General features: G+C 41.5%; 2 protein-coding genes across 2 annotated transcripts; both read left to right on the forward strand.

Moving 5' to 3' along the window:
* Positions 1-646: 646 nt before the first annotated feature.
* Positions 647-4,756, forward strand: K441DRAFT_682845 (ankyrin; the record flags this gene model as incomplete). The annotated part of the gene is made up of 5 exons (XM_067651624.1): positions 647-1,380; positions 1,448-1,789; positions 1,844-1,913; positions 1,977-4,717; positions 4,753-4,756. 5 exons carry the CDS (start codon positions 647-649, stop codon positions 4,754-4,756), a joined length of 3,891 nt encoding a protein of 1,296 aa, XP_067496594.1.
* A 273-nt stretch (positions 4,757-5,029) lies between these two features.
* On the forward strand, positions 5,030-5,284 carry K441DRAFT_595801 (uncharacterized protein; the record flags this gene model as incomplete). Its single annotated transcript, XM_067645013.1, has 1 exon — positions 5,030-5,284. The coding sequence occupies one exon, from the start codon at positions 5,030-5,032 to the stop codon at positions 5,282-5,284; it is 255 nt and encodes an 84-aa protein (XP_067496595.1).
* Between the last annotated feature and the right edge of the window lie 10,483 nt (positions 5,285-15,767).

The following is a 15,767-nucleotide window of genomic DNA, read 5'->3' on the forward strand; positions in this document are numbered from 1 at the left end:
TTTACATCTGCATCAGTACGCAACAGTCGCGCGCCCGTACCCAAATCAACACCTCGCATTTGCATTACTTTCCCTACATCTACCATGGCTCTTAGCCCACCTCCGTTGAAGTCGTACGATTGCGCAAACTTTACCGTTGGTGATATTAATAAGTTTGCTAAATCACAGGGCTATGCAGTATTATAGGTGGTGAGAATAGCGGTGGAAGTTAAGATGCCTTTATAGATGGCTTGCTAAGTGTTTAGCAGTAATATTTCACAGGCTTACAGCCGTCGTGGGGCCTCGGCCTTTTAACACGACTTTACTAGTAGGCCCTCTAGCGCATTCCAGCTCTAGTTTGAACTCTACAAGTTATACTATAGTTAAAATTAAAACTTAATTATAGTGGTATAGTCATAGAAGTTGCATTTTAAAGATTTAATTTTCACAATGCAGATACATACAAGTCAAACACACGTGACGTTCTAACCTGAAGAGGAAGAATCTAAGCCTGTTCAGTGGGGGGTGTGCGTGCAGTGATTAGGGGGCGTGTAACTAGTAGTGGCCTAGTATTTTGGTGTTCCAAACCGTAAGCCGTCATAACCCCCACGTTACGACGTGTGAAGGACTTTGTCCGCTTCCTAAGAGCCGGGTCGACCTCCGGGCTATGGAAGACGAGAAGGCTGAGTCGGTCACGTCCGCTCTGAGCTGGAATACGTTCTTGTCTCGTACTTCCGTGTCGAGTTTGAGTTGCGCAATCTTTTCGGACAGGCAAAGTCAGGCAGCGCATGGCCTCGACGATGTCATCAGGGCTGTCCGGGCTCTGAACCTGCGTCGCTATCGCTACGAGGAACTTGCTAGGGAAGAGATGCTCGGTGAGGGAGAGACATACATGGTCGAGAAATGTGTCGCCCAGAAAGGCAGCGTCGTCGCTGTCAAACATCTGAAGACCAGCCGCGCACCAGACGATAAGACACTCCGCCGACGGCTTAGGTCCGTCATTCTCGAGGTGCAGATCATGGGACATCCCCCGTTGAGAGCTCATCCGAACTTACCGTCTGCGCTCGGATATGGATGGAATACTCGAGGCAAGTTGATCATGCCCTACGTCGTGGTGGAGTATGCTCCACTTGGGACTCTGAGAGAACACGTCAAGAAGTTTAGACCACATCTTCGCGACATCGAAATTCTCCTTGGCGATGTTGCGTCGGGCCTCGCCGCTCTGCACACATGCGGCATTGTTCATGGGGATGTCAAGCTGGACAACGTCTTGGTTTTCCCAAGCTGGGATCGTCCTGCCAAGGCGTTGGCAAAGGTGACGGATTTCGGCCACGCGCTTATCCTGGACGACAAGTCAAGGAAGCACGACCATGAGCCCGTGAGATATGGAGGCACTTTGATGTGAGATCTCGCGCCCTCCTCTGTTACTCAGAGAACCCTGCGTCTCCTTGCTAACCAATTTCGCCAGTTACAACGCTCCCGAAGTTGGAAACCAAGACGTGTACCCCATCGATCGGGCAGACCTGCCGAAATGTGATATCTGGGCTTTTGGTCTCCTTCTCTGGGAAGCATGCATTGCAGGGGAGGAATACTTGACTTACCTCGAGAGGAATGGCTCGATTACAGACGCCCACGGCAATGAGGCTCGCATCAGCCCTGCTGACTTGCTCAAGCACGCTAAGCGGTCAATAACTGGGCCATCGTTGGGGCCTCCCATGTTTCTTCGAGTCACTCTCCATAAGACGATCCAAGAGGACCCCGCAAAGCGAGTTCCTAGTGCACGGAGCCTTCCTCTCTATACAAGATGGAAGTAAGTGTCTTCCTGACTTTCTACCAGTGCACTTGGGAAATGCTGACCGTTCAGTGCGGGCAACCTCCTCGGCCTCGAGGTCGATCTGGCACTTCACCTGGAGCCACTATCGCCAACCTACGAGGTATGTCCAAGCTGGGCCGTCTATTTGTTCAAGTGACATAGCAGCATTCTAACCGTTCGGCAGATGTTCCGTCTAGACAATGGCAGAGAAATTTCTTGGGCGCACCAGCAGCAGATATTCCTGGGCCTGAAACAAACGTACGCGAATAAATTAGCAAAAGAGAATGGCCCTATCATCTGGCAGATTGCGCTCTGCTATCACACCGGCTTTGGGACTGCACGATGCCCTCAGAGCGCACACGAATATGCTCAAATGGCAAAGTCGGAAGGCCACCCAGTTGCCAGGGTCTTTGCAGATTTGCTTAATCAGCGCGAGCAGGCCAACTCTGCTCAACCGGAAGATACATATGTTGCACGAATCTCAACCTTAATGCGCTCTGATCCAACTTCATCTGAAGGAATGCCTCCCCTCGTGAAGGCATGCTTCGAGGGGAATGCTTCAGCGGTACTAAATCTCTTATCTGACGGGGCCTGCTTAAGCTCGTCGACCATTGACGGATGCAGCCTGTTTCACTGGCTGTTTGTATTTCAAGAGCAGACAGTCCTCGACGGCATAGTCGAAAACCTTCGGGGGGTATTAGCTCGACGCCTAGTCGATATTCCGCTTTGCGCATTGCGTGAGATCCACAGTCAATGGCCCTTACAGCTCCTAGGGAGTCCACTGGCTGTCGCCATTTCTGTTAACTGCCTAGAGGCGGTCATGGCACTCCTTGCTCTCGGAGCAGATCCATTCTCGCGCGTCTATGATGAGACGCAATTCCGACCGGAGGATCCTCGATCCCAGTGGACGGGTTTTCATGTCGCAGCCAAGTACCACTGCAGTGACATTCTCCTCTACCTAGTGATGCACACGTCCCCCCAAAAGCAGTCAAGTCTCTCGCCACTGGGTTGCGTGCTCTGCTTCTCAACCTCCCTCGAGTGTCTTGCCATGCACGGCTCAGATCACATCAAGCAGCTAGATGAGACTATTCGCGTCATCCGCTACATTCAGCCACTTGCAGTCGCCGCCCCGAACGGCATGACGGCACTGATGCAGGCGATTGATTTCCAGGACTACGACGTCGTTGCAGCCCTTCTTCGCGCCGAACCGGAGCTTGCAAAAGCTCCGCTATGCTCGCCAAAGAACAGAAACGTCTTCAATCTCCCCATCCACTTTGCCGCCCAAATCGCTGCACGACGCGATGTACCTGAGACACTGTTGATTCCGCAGCTGATCGACACATACACTAGAGACCTCAGTGCTTCCAGCCCTCCGCCTCGGGACAATATGGCAAGGACCCCACTCCACTTGGCGGTGACGGGCGCGTCAAGCTGCGTCACAAAGTGGATTCTGGAGGAGCGCATCGGACTGTTACATGTTGAGGATGCCTGGGGCAGAACGCCTTTGCACTACTGCGACTCCGCTGCGAACTGTGACCTGCTTCTCAACAAAGGAGCTAATGTGGACCATGCTGATAAACATGGCATGACAGCTCTGCACAGAGCTTGCTATCTTGGAGCCTCCGAGCTGGTCCTGTGTCTACTGGAGTGGAAACCCAAACTGGACCTAAAAAACAACGTATACGGGACTGTACTGCATTGCGGCGTGATTAGTGGTTCGGTAGACGTAGTCATGGCCCTGGTTGAAGCTGATACGCCGCTCAATGGGACCGACAAGATGGGAAACACGGCCATCCACGTCGCAGCGAAGCTGGACCGACATAATATCTTGCGCATCTTGATGCGGCGAGGAGCGGACATCACCATTCGGAACCTCAATGGCCGAGGGGCGAAGAGCATCGCGGCCGACACAGGGCGGCTGGGAAGTGTTGGCATCTTGAGCATTCTCCAACGTGGCTGGGAAACTCGGGAAAATCAGAAAATTCTCCATTATGATCCCGAAGATAAACGGAACTTCAGATTCTCCAACACAACGAAGCCAAAAGGGAACTCTGCGCCGGACTTTCTCTGGGACAAAGAGACAGTGGCAATAGAGGAAGCGAACAAGCCAATGGATTATGAAGATGACAATGATGACGTGGATCGAGATGGACAGGAGTCATATGACGAGAGGGAAAAGGAGATGAAGAAGCTCGACCAAATTGTCAATACCATTCGCGAAGAGCATTTTCCTATGTTGCGTGATTGGCATTGGGCTGTAAACGCCATAATAGAGCTAGTATCGGTCTGCTTTAACGAAACCATCTGGCAACCGGTTCTAGCAAGCCGAATTACTGAGATAATGGCGAGGATGGCTTATGACTTGGCAGAGATCTTTAAGCGTGTTCATCCATATATGGAGGAACGTGGCGAATTCGTGATCAGATCTGACGTTGCCTGGCCCTCAATACCGCTTGAAGTTGCCACGAGGTACCTTAATTTGGAAGACGCAGAACAAAAACATCTTGTCAGGACGAACGATGAGCCAGACCAAAGGGTCGGACATCCAGACGGGAAGAATGCGCTTCACAGGGCGTCACAGGATGAAGAAATAGCAAATGGACATGCCGAGACACTAGCCGAAGACGCCGATGACCCGTCGAAGAATCAAGTGCAGGCCGAGAAACTCTTTATAGAGTCTTGTTGCAAAGAAGCAAGACACCATCGAGTGACAAGTCTGGCGGTTGATTGCGTTGCCACAATAGTGGACTCAACGAGGCCTCGAGGGACATTTCCGGGAAGATGGAAGTCAGACTTCGAGGCTATAATACTATGGGAATTGAAGATATCCGTCCTAGATGAGGGAGGCGGGCTTTACAAATCGACATTATTTCACCATTTCCCACAACTCTCTAAGCATTCATGGCAGGGAAGCGCCTCAAGCCGGTATCTCAAGTGGAAAGAAACAATGGTTCTGACAGCTAGAAGCAGGAGACCAGGATGGAACTCGAATGATGTGAAAAAACTGTGGGGGAACCAGGCCGTGGCCCCACCCAGCGAAATCGGCACTTCACTACACCACGTGCGAGGTAAAGTCAAGTGGCAGTAGAGCATGGTACCCCTTCTGAGTCCCATGTCGACACCTCAAGAACCAAAATGCCGAACTTCAAGAGGAAATCCGTTCCCTCAAGCACTGCTCGGCTCTTTCTCGGCATCGCCCCCGTCAACACGATCATGGGCGTCAGCACACTGATCAGCATGGCCAACCTGGCGTTGACGTACACGGATCAAGGGCGGTGGAAGGAGGCCGAAGAGCTGGAGGCGCGAGTGACGGAGACGTTCAAGAGGGTGCTAGAGCAGGAGCATCCAGGTATGCTGATTAGCATGAACAATCTCGCGTTTACGTTCAAGGCCCAAGGCCACAACGACGAGGCTATTTCAGTGATGGAAAAATGCTTCCAGCTGCGGAAACAAGTCCTTGGTCCTCAGCATCCATACAACATCATCGCTTGAAGCTCTGAATGAGTGGCAGTTGTGCAAATGCGGAACAGGTTAAGCTGCGTAAGCATGCTTATGAGTAATATGTAACCGTAATTTGGCACGGAATGTTGCCACCACAAACAGGGAGGGTGGCCGACCCGCACCGGCCATACCCTTGTGGATGTTTCAAGGAGATGTGCTGGAGGAACGAAAACTTTTGAAAGAGGAGGATATTCATCCCGGACTTTCTTTTAAACGCATCCTGGTCTCTCGTTTAGCTAGTTCCCGCTGCAAGGCGGCCCGTGCGGCCCACCGAACGAAGCCCTAGAGCCCCGATGGCTGCTTCAACCCCTAAACGCGTATTAGTAATACCACCTCTGGACCCGCCAGCTTACCTCAGTAGACTCATACTAAGAAATCGATTGCGCTGGCACGCTAATCTCCTTCGGATATTTGATCGATTCCTTGGTCTAAGGGACTTTGGCGAGATTTGTATAAAAGCACAAGCGTTTTTTGTATGGGAAAACTCACAATTTTTAACGAAATTGATTAAGATCCCTACAACGTCTCTTAAGGTAAAAATTATATTAAATTACTCGGGAGATCTAGGTCTATAGATTAGTAAGAATTTAGGCTTTATATACCTTTATATAGGCCTATATAGGCCCGTATATAAAGGTGCTTACGCTTTTAACAACGGGAATTTCAACTTTAACGAAATTAATCTTAGATTTGGGAGGGGATAATGTAATTTAAAGGCATTTAATATATAAAGTAGCCCCCTTAAAATTTATTGACGAATTTCTAAGGACCTTATTTTATTATATTGTGGAGGAAATCCCCTTATAAAGTTGCTAAAACTAAGATTTTGCTTACGGTTTTAACAAAACTTGCCAAAGGCTCTTAGACGTGATTTTGGTAAATGTTAGACAGCTTGTTAACAGGCTGAAGGAACATCCGCTCCAATTAAATTCACGTCTAAGCTCGCTGAGGTAACCCACTAGTAGCTCTATTAAGACGTATAAGGAAACCGAGCGCGAAGGTATAAGAGACCTAGTAGTTGCTAAGGATATAAACCGCTTAAAGAGCAGCATAGTTTAAATAGTAAACCGTACTATAAACTAAAATATAAGCTACGTAGTATATACTACCTTTATTCCTTATAGTAAGAGTCTTAACCTTATCTAAATATAAAAAAGGAGGTATTAATTATAACGAATTTTGTTAACTTATTAAAAGCCTTAAAGAAACTATAATATAGTAAAGTAATATTATTATAAGCTAGAATAGAATTAAGAGTATTAAAAATAAACTAGTAGATATTAAATTAGAATAGTAAAGCCTTAAAAAGTAAAATATTAAACTTTAGAAAGCTATCTAGTCCTTATAAGCGTAACTAAATACTCCTTTAGCTTTAATATAATTATAGGTATTAGTAGCGGCCAATAGAGGTATAGTAGGGCTAGGAATAACTTTGCTATAAATAATAAGCGCCAGAAACTCTAAGGAGCCTAATTAGTAAATAGTAATAGATATTAGCTAGACGGGCTTAGAGGTAATAAAGAAGGTAGCTTTTACTAAAGTAGTAAAGTAAACTATTATATAAGGTATAAAGGATATTAATAGGCTTACGGAAGCTATATTTAAGGACTTCCGCATATAATAAATAAGCAATAGCGCAAGTATTATTAGATTTTTGGTAAAAAAAGACAAAAAAGCTATATTTAGGTAAATAACTACCTAATAGCTTAAACCGTATATCCTTAGGGCGAGGCTTATTAGACCTAAGTAGTATATAGTTAAGGCGGACTAGGTTAAAGTACCTCTAGTAATAAATATTAATGGTAGAAAAGTAAGTAAGTTAGCTATAAAGCGCTTTAAAATAGAGAATAGTGTAGAGGTATATATAATAAGATAGCTTAAATAACTAAGGCCGCGCGGCTAGTACGTATTAGTAATTATTAAAGTAGTAATAAAGGAGGATATAGAGAAGCTGCTTATATTAAATAATATATTATTTAGAGGAGGTTTAATTATTATATTACTATTTAAGGAGCGACATACCCCTATAGTATGCTATAAATATAAAAGGTTTAGATATAGGGCTAGAGACTATATATAATCTAATATATACAAAATATATAGGCGGGAAGGCCATCTTTAGTATAAGGCGGTTAATCTATACTATGTAAACTACTAGGGTCCCTACTAAGCCTTATAGTATAAATGCCTAATATATAGAAAAGAGATAGACAGGATTCTTATACAATAGCGCTATAAATAGAGAATTTTAGATCCTTTAAACGAATATAAAAAAGTATAGGGAAGCGTAATATATACTATACAAGAATTCCATTAAATTTTCCAAAGAAAATTTCCAAATTACTGACTTATAGCCAGTAATTTGGTTCCTTAGGGAAATTTAATAGCATTCTCGCGCCTACGGCGGGCTTTTGTCCTTCTAAACTCAGTCTGCCCTACTACTGCCTACTACTACCCTGCTACTACCCTACTACTACCCTACTACTACTACACTACTACCCTACTACTATAGAATTTATACAGCTACCTTATGGTAACGTAAAGCTGCCTTTATATAATAATCGCGTAATATAGATTTATATAATTGATCATATAACGTATATTGATAATAGCTATTTACATCGTCGTCGTCGTTATTGTCTCCTTCCTTAAGCAATAGCACCACTACCACCACCACTATTACCACTGCTGCTGCTACTGCTGCTACTGCGTCTTCTGCTCCTGCTCTTGCTACTACTGCTACCGCTACTACTACTACTACTACTACCACCACCGTTACCACTACTGCCGCTGCCGCCGCTATATCCGCGCCTGGCCGCCGCTTCTTATCCTTACCGCCGCCGCCTTAGGCTAGGGCGCCTACGCGCGGGACTTTAGTCCTAGCAGATAAGCGTGCTAGTAAGTATTAGTACTATAAAAGAATTTAAAAATTTAAGAATTTAAGAAGATACTAATATATAAATAGCTGCTGCAGCTACTACTGCCGCTAGACCTCTCCCTACTACCACCACTACTCTCGCTACCCCTATTGCCCCCACTGCTACTACTCCCCCCCTAGCTAGCTTTACGGCCGTAAATTAGCCCACCGTCCTCCTACCCTAAAATCCCTTACCTACCGCGCTTGCCGCTACCGCTAAAGCTACTACCACTAACATGGCTATAATGTGGGCGCTATATCCCCTACCGCGTATCTAGGGCGTATCTCTATAATAGGCTTTTAGCTTAGGTAGAGCTCCTAAGGTCTACTAGGGGGTCCGCCTTAAGGCTAGGGCCCTAAATATAGAGGCCGCCCTAGTATAAAGCTGGGGTATAGTAGCCTTATAGGCTTATATATTATATATATAGGGCAGCGGCCTATTTATAGAGTATATACTAGTCGCCAGCTAGCTACACGGTAGCTATACTAACTACTATTATAGCAGTAAAGGGGCACGCTACTCCTTTCGGGCCTATAAGTTAGTAAGGTAAATAGTAAAAAGTATAACTAATAGAGATAATAGCGTCTGCCCCCGCCGTAGCTACCGCCACTACTACTACTACCCTACTAGTTTGCCGTGGCGGCCCTTTTTCCTACGCCTTAGCCCCTCCCACTACCGCCGCCGCTACTAATAATAACGATAACAACGACGATAAGGAGGAGGAGGAGGAGGAGGAGGAGGGGGAGAAAGAGGAGGAGGCCCTACCTACCCACGCCCGTTTCTGCTCTATACGGCTTTAGTAGATTATAAAGCTATACTATAACTTTATAGAGCTATACCGCAACTTTATAAAGCTATACTGTAACTTAGCGGTTCTATATAAAGAGGAGGTGGAGGATAATAAGGAGTAGAGAGGGGGAAAGGGGAAGAAAGGGGGGGGTTTAGTTTTACTAGCCCTATAGGGCAGTTATAAAAGTAGTTATATTATAAAATAATATACCTTATTATAAAAGTAAAACTTCTAGATAAAAAATATTATCTATCTTTATTTAATTTAGGGGAAGCAGTACTAAAATACTATTTACGGTAGTAACCTAAGATAGGGCAACATAGAGCTAACCGTAGGTAAAAACCGGTATCTATAAATTAACGCCTATAAAGTTAAAGGACTAACCCTATAACTTATTTATAGTTATAATAAAGTATAGCTAGATTGGAAACTGCTTTCTACTAATAATAAACGGCAGTTCTCTCTCTATAGAGATAAGCTTAATATAAGGGATTAGCCGTAGCTAGCTATAAAAGCTGCCGCTAAGTATCTAAGCTTTAATACAGCGGCGGTTTAGGCGTATAATAACTATACGGGTGCCGTTATAGAGCCCTTCCTTAGGGTAGAGGTTTCGTAAAAGGATTATAGGCGCGCCTACCTTTAGGGAAAGCTTTAACGGAGGTAGGCTATTAGGGTTAAATATCTATAGGAGCTCTACTAGCGGCAGTTCTATATAATCCTCTTCTCTATTTTACTCTATAGAGTCTATAAAATAAAAGGTGCTTAGGGAGCTATAAAGCCGCATAAGGATAGCCTCGTTAATCTTAGCTATAGTATTATTATAAATAGTTAGGATAGCGCAATTGTAGAAGGTATTAGGAGTAGTATATACCTAAGTAAGTAGTTGTAGAGGGTATATATAGCTATAAAAGGGTTCCTAGGACTAAAATAGGGCTATATTAGGTAGAATACTAATTCTACTAGCTAGGGCTATATTATTAGATAAGCCTTATACCTAAGCTATAAACCGCTAATTTATCTCGCCCTAGCGGATATATATATTTAACTATAAAGATAGTATATAGAAAGTAGGCTAGAGGAACGACCGCTATAGGCAGGCACCTATAATAGCTACACGGTTTCCCTGTAGGATAATAGGTAGTATTTAAGTAAAGTCGCCGCCTAAAATAGTAGGGAGTCTGCTAAAGGTAGAGTTGTTAAAACGGACGTCTATAAGTATACGGTGCACAGCTTTAAAGTAGTAGCGGTGCTATATTAGTACCTTATCCTAAATAAGTAAAAAGGTATGGCGTAAAAGCTTAGCAAGATTTAACCTTTTAGAGATATTATAAATAGACTCTTTATATAGATTAATAGGTATCTAAAAATGGAAGTAGGTAGTATAGCTACTAAGTAATAGGAGGGCTATAATACTAGAAGAAGCTATATAAAGAATAATTTTACTATATAAGTGGTAGTAGTAGCAGAGGTAGTAATAGAGAAACGTTATACTAGTACTTATAAGGCCTTAAAGAAAGAAGCAGGCTATTTACAGATCTATATCTATAGCGGCAATAATAGTATTAAAGTAGGCTGCTTAATCCGTATTTAGCTACTAGTATAGCTTAGTAAACTAGCGTTCTTCCTCTATACAGTTATATTATAGTAACTCCGCTATAAAAAGTAGGTTACTTCCCTCCGTAATAACGCCCCACTAGTACTAAAACTGGGGTAGGCTATAGTCCGTGAGTGTTTTTTACTAATCTGCAAGTATCTAATAGATAAGGTATAGGCTGTAATTAAGATAGGCGTTATTATCCTTAGTAACTATAGGAGGAGTATTAGGTTAACGGGCTAGAAAGCGAGGCAGATTATTATAGATAGACTATTTAAAGCGGTCCTATAAAGTAACTAGCTCCGTAATAGGGCTGTAAAGTAAAGCGGTTATAAATAAGGAGCGTAGCTAGGCGCTAATAGTAAAAACGGCGGCCTCCATTAAGTAATTAATTTACTTATAGTTATCCTCTAGTAGTCCTAGGGCTACGTAAGCGGCCTAGAAGGTTAGATAAACTATACTAGCAATAGTATAGAGGTTCTTAAAGGAGGTAAGGCTAGGAACAAATATTAGTAGTAGCTATAAGTAGAACCTCTTACCTATAATAGGGCTATAGTAATATATATAGCCTATTACAGTGCCTTACTAGCAAGGACGCTACTCCCGCTGCTTTATATAAAAGATATACCGCTTAGGGAAGTCTTAATATAGGCAGTTACGGCTACTATTATACTCCGCGTTATACTTAAAGAAGGCCGTTAATATAGAGTAGAAGAGCTTAAGGCGCTACTAGATCTCCTTTACGGACTAATTTAGCTGAAAGTATATAGGCTGCTTACCTAGAAGGTGCACCGTAAGCTAGGTTATAGGGGGGAACTCCTTATAAACAGGAAACTTAAATAGCCGCTAGATGGCCTTAGAGGGGCTAATATAACGGCCCTATAAATACTAGCTTACTTTATTACCGTCTATAAGCCGTAAAGTAGTATAGTCGCTCCCCTTATATATATATTTATAGATATACTTAACAGACCGCATAGAGGCGTAGACCTTAACATTTATATAGGTATAATACTTTATAGTTAGATACGAGCAGTATAGAATAATCTAGCGGTTATTTATTTTAAATATAGCTCCCCCTAGTAAGCGAACAGACTATAACTATAAATTATTATAATAGCGGTATTCTAGATAGCCGTCCTTATATATAATAGTAGTAGGGTTAAAAGGCTTAAGGTACCGCTTTAAGTAGGTTAGCGGAAGGCCCAGCCCTAGCGTAACTATATAAGGAGCTCGTGGATTCCAGAAGCTGTAAGGGCTGTAAACTATTATCGACTTTATAATCTTAGTAAAATGGTTAATAGAATTGTCCTCTAGCTACGGAAGCTTTATAGATATAAAACGGTTAATAACAGCTAGGTTTAATAGCCTATTATAGTTATATAGATATAAAAATAGTAGTAGGTATAAATAGGGTAGGCCCTATTTCTAGTACTTAATAGTCTAAATAAAGCTACGGTACTAAGATATAAAAAAAAGTAAAAAATAAGGTGGCTACCTAGGTATATATAGGGGGTATACTTAGTAAAGTATATAGAGGCTATTAGGAATATAGCGGGGACCTAATAGTAGTATATCGCGCGCATATATAAAGGCTTTGTGTAGAGCTTCGTGTAGAGCCTCTGTACGTAAAGCTTTACATAAAGCCTTATATAGAGCCTCTATATATAGAGCTTCGTGTAGAGCTTCGTAGAGCTTTATATAGAGCTTTATATAGAGCTTTATATAGAACTTTATATAGAGCTTTATATAAAGCTTTACGTAGAGCTTTATACGGAACTTTATATAGAACTTTAAACTTTATATAGAACTTTATACAAAGCCTCTATATTAGGAAAAAATTTACTAGCATCTAATTTTACTTTTCTGCCATTTTAGCATTTTCTAGCATTTAGCAGCTAAATGCTAATACTTAATTATAAATTCAGCATTTGGCGGCTAAATGCTAGTACTTAGTAATAAATGCCGCATTTAGCTGCTAAATGCTAGAAAATGCTAAAATGGCAGAAAAGTAAAATTAGATGCTAGTAAATTTTTTCCCAACAATCTTAGGCGTTTTTAGGAGTTAAAGGCTTATATTTATAATTAATAGATCTATTTCTAGGCCTGCAGAGCCCTCTATATATAGTAGAGTCTTTAAAACAGCGGTAGTATTATATAGTAGAAGACTAGTAGCTTTCCAGGCGTTGCAAATAGTCTTATAGGTAAACGCCTATACGTGCGCGACTGGGTAAAGCTTTATAAAATACTCCTTATTAATCCCTACATAGCTATATCGATAGAAGTCGTCTACCTATATACTATAGTAGTGCTAAAGAGGTCCAAAGCAGCCTATATCTAGTGGCTAAAGCTTATACGTTAAATGAGGTAGTAGAGCTACTAGAACGATTTTACGTAATAGGGCATACTAAATAAACTGCTAGGTAAGGTGGCTTAAATAGTTATTTATTAAAAGCATACGGTAGCTTTAAATATTACCCTTAATATCCTCTATAAGGTAACTAGTATATTTATTATAGTATTTAATATAGTATATACCTAGCAAGTCATCCATCTAGCCACTCTTTAAAAGCGCGTAGGTATATCCGCGAACCTACTTATTTTCCTTAGTAATTTAATACTAAGCCTCCTAGTGTTGCTTCCCCTTCTAAATTAAGAATAGAGGTAGATAAGAGCCGTTAGTATTAATTATCTCTATTATAAAGACTGACTCCTATAATCCTAGGTATTAAACAAACCGATTCTTTAACCTCTCCTTACTATTTCTGCCTAAGACAATTACCTAAGCTATTACTGCGATACCTAGTATAACACCTTTTTCGTTAAAGTTAGATATAAATTTAGAGCGCCTAATCTAATATTTGTTTTATACGCCTTAAAAGAACTTAAACTAGTTATTTATAACAACTGGATTATTATTTTAGACCCTCTAGTAATCTAATTAATAACTTATTATAGTTTCTAGCCTATAGCGTTATAGAAATCTCTCTCCCTAATGCTTACCTACTACCCTACCTTCTATTAAGAATAAGCCTACTATTGTAGAAAGCATATTAACCCTTATCGGAAGGCCCTAAGACTAATATTCATATATCTATTAAACAATTTAATCTTCCTAATAAGGATATAGTATGGTCTTATAAGCTAGGTGTTGGGGGAGACGCCTAGTATAGCGATATGTAACGGTAGATTATAGTAGGCTGCTGTTACGGGACACCCCCGTAATACCTTATACACGTCCACCTATTTCCACTAACTTAGCAACTAGAAACTAACTATAAGACAGCAATTTGCGGCAATCTAACGGCAATCTGCTATATTCTGCTATATTCTACCAAGTTCTACTAAATCCTGCTAAGTTCTGCTAGGACTACGACCTAAATCCTATTCTGCTCCGTATATATATTAACTAAGCAACTAAGTTAACAATATATACCCTTTCTTCCCGTTTTCCTACCTTCTCTTTTTACGCAACGTTTTAACTTCTTATATAGTTTATATATATGGCTTAATAATATCTACCTTGCTATATATTATCGCCGCTTATACTTACTCCGTAATACTACGTTACGTTAACTTTATATACCACCTCTAAAATACAGAACGACCCCAAAGCCTCTATAATAGCCGCTAGTATTATATCCGCACTTTAAAAACGACTGGTAGAAATACAGAAGTCTTTTATAGACGCCTTTATATAAAACTAAGCTACTTTAAATTAATAATAAGCTAAACAAAAAGCATAATACTAGCGATTAATTGAGAACCTCTAAGAAGAAATCCGCACACTTAAGACGCCTACATTAGGGCCTTAAGACCGAACACTATCTCTAGAGATAAATACGCGGAACGTAAGCCCTAAACCTATAGCAGCTATCTACCTTAAACTAACTACTATACTAAAATAATCCGAACAACTACTAGATCCCCTAGTATTTACTAATAAATAATAAAAACTCTAATTATTCCTAAGCTAGCTTAAAAATAAGCTAACTAGTAATGCTAACTGTTACCTAACCGAAGCTAACCGACTCTATTACGCCCTAAGTTAACTAGGAGGAGAGGCAGCTAACCTTATTAAACCTCTTTAGCTAACCTTAGTATAAAGCCTAGTTGTACTTCTTAAAGCCTTATATAGTAACCTAAACCGCTAAGCTACCGCCTAGAGAAAGATAAACTATATAGCTTAAGGAACAAAAAGTTTCCTAATATACTTCTCCGAATTTAACTATTACGTAAGGGAAATAGGCTGAAACGACTCCGCACTAATTAACAGCCTTATTAAATCTCTAAGCCCTAAACTAAAAACCTCCCTAATAGGCGTAGACCTACTAGGAGCCCTTAATGCCTGCGTAAACGTCGTTAATAAACGGTATAATAATATACTACGCCTAATACCAAAACACGCTCCTTAATACAATACGACAGCCCCGTAAATATCCACTAAGTTATCTTAGCCTAAGCACCCTAACGCCATAGATATTAACACTAGAACCCTAAAGTACGCCCTACTAGGGTCCTCTAAATAAAAAAGACGTATTAAGCTAGGCCTTTACTTTAAGTGCGGAAGTAAGGACTATATCTTATAATATTATCTTATCCCCTTGCCTACGCCCTGAAACGATTTATAAACGGCTAATACTAGTAACCGTTTACCGCATTAATCTTCCAGTTACTGCCTCTAATCTTTACCTAGTTCCAGCCCTATATCTAGTAAGCACTACTTATAAGGGCGAAGCTATAACCGACGTTCTATAGAAACCCCTTCCCGCTTACCACTAAAAGGTATATCCTAGAGTTAAGTCGCTCTCTAGGACGGCTCTGCCTTAGGACCTCGTTAAACGCTTTAGATGTTACGAACTTTAACTCTTAGGATTATAGTATAACCGTTAACTATCGTCTTTAATAGAACAATTAATAGGCTAATACTTAAGCCCTAATTAATATAGGAGCTAGTGGTATAGGATTTATTAATAAGATCTTTATGTAAGATAATGGTTTTACCTTAACCCCCCTTAACTGGCATATTAACGTATTTAGATTTAATGGTAAACGCACCGTCTTAGGCCGTATTACCTATGTAGTAACCCTAAGACTCTAATACCTAAACTATAAAGAACTAATTAAGCTTTTTATTACCACCTTAGGTCACCTAGTAATCCTTAGATAACC

This window comes from Cenococcum geophilum (genome assembly GCF_001692895.1).
Source record: "Cenococcum geophilum 1.58 unplaced genomic scaffold K441scaffold_94, whole genome shotgun sequence".
NCBI classification, from domain to species: domain Eukaryota; kingdom Fungi; phylum Ascomycota; class Dothideomycetes; order Gloniales; family Gloniaceae; genus Cenococcum; species Cenococcum geophilum.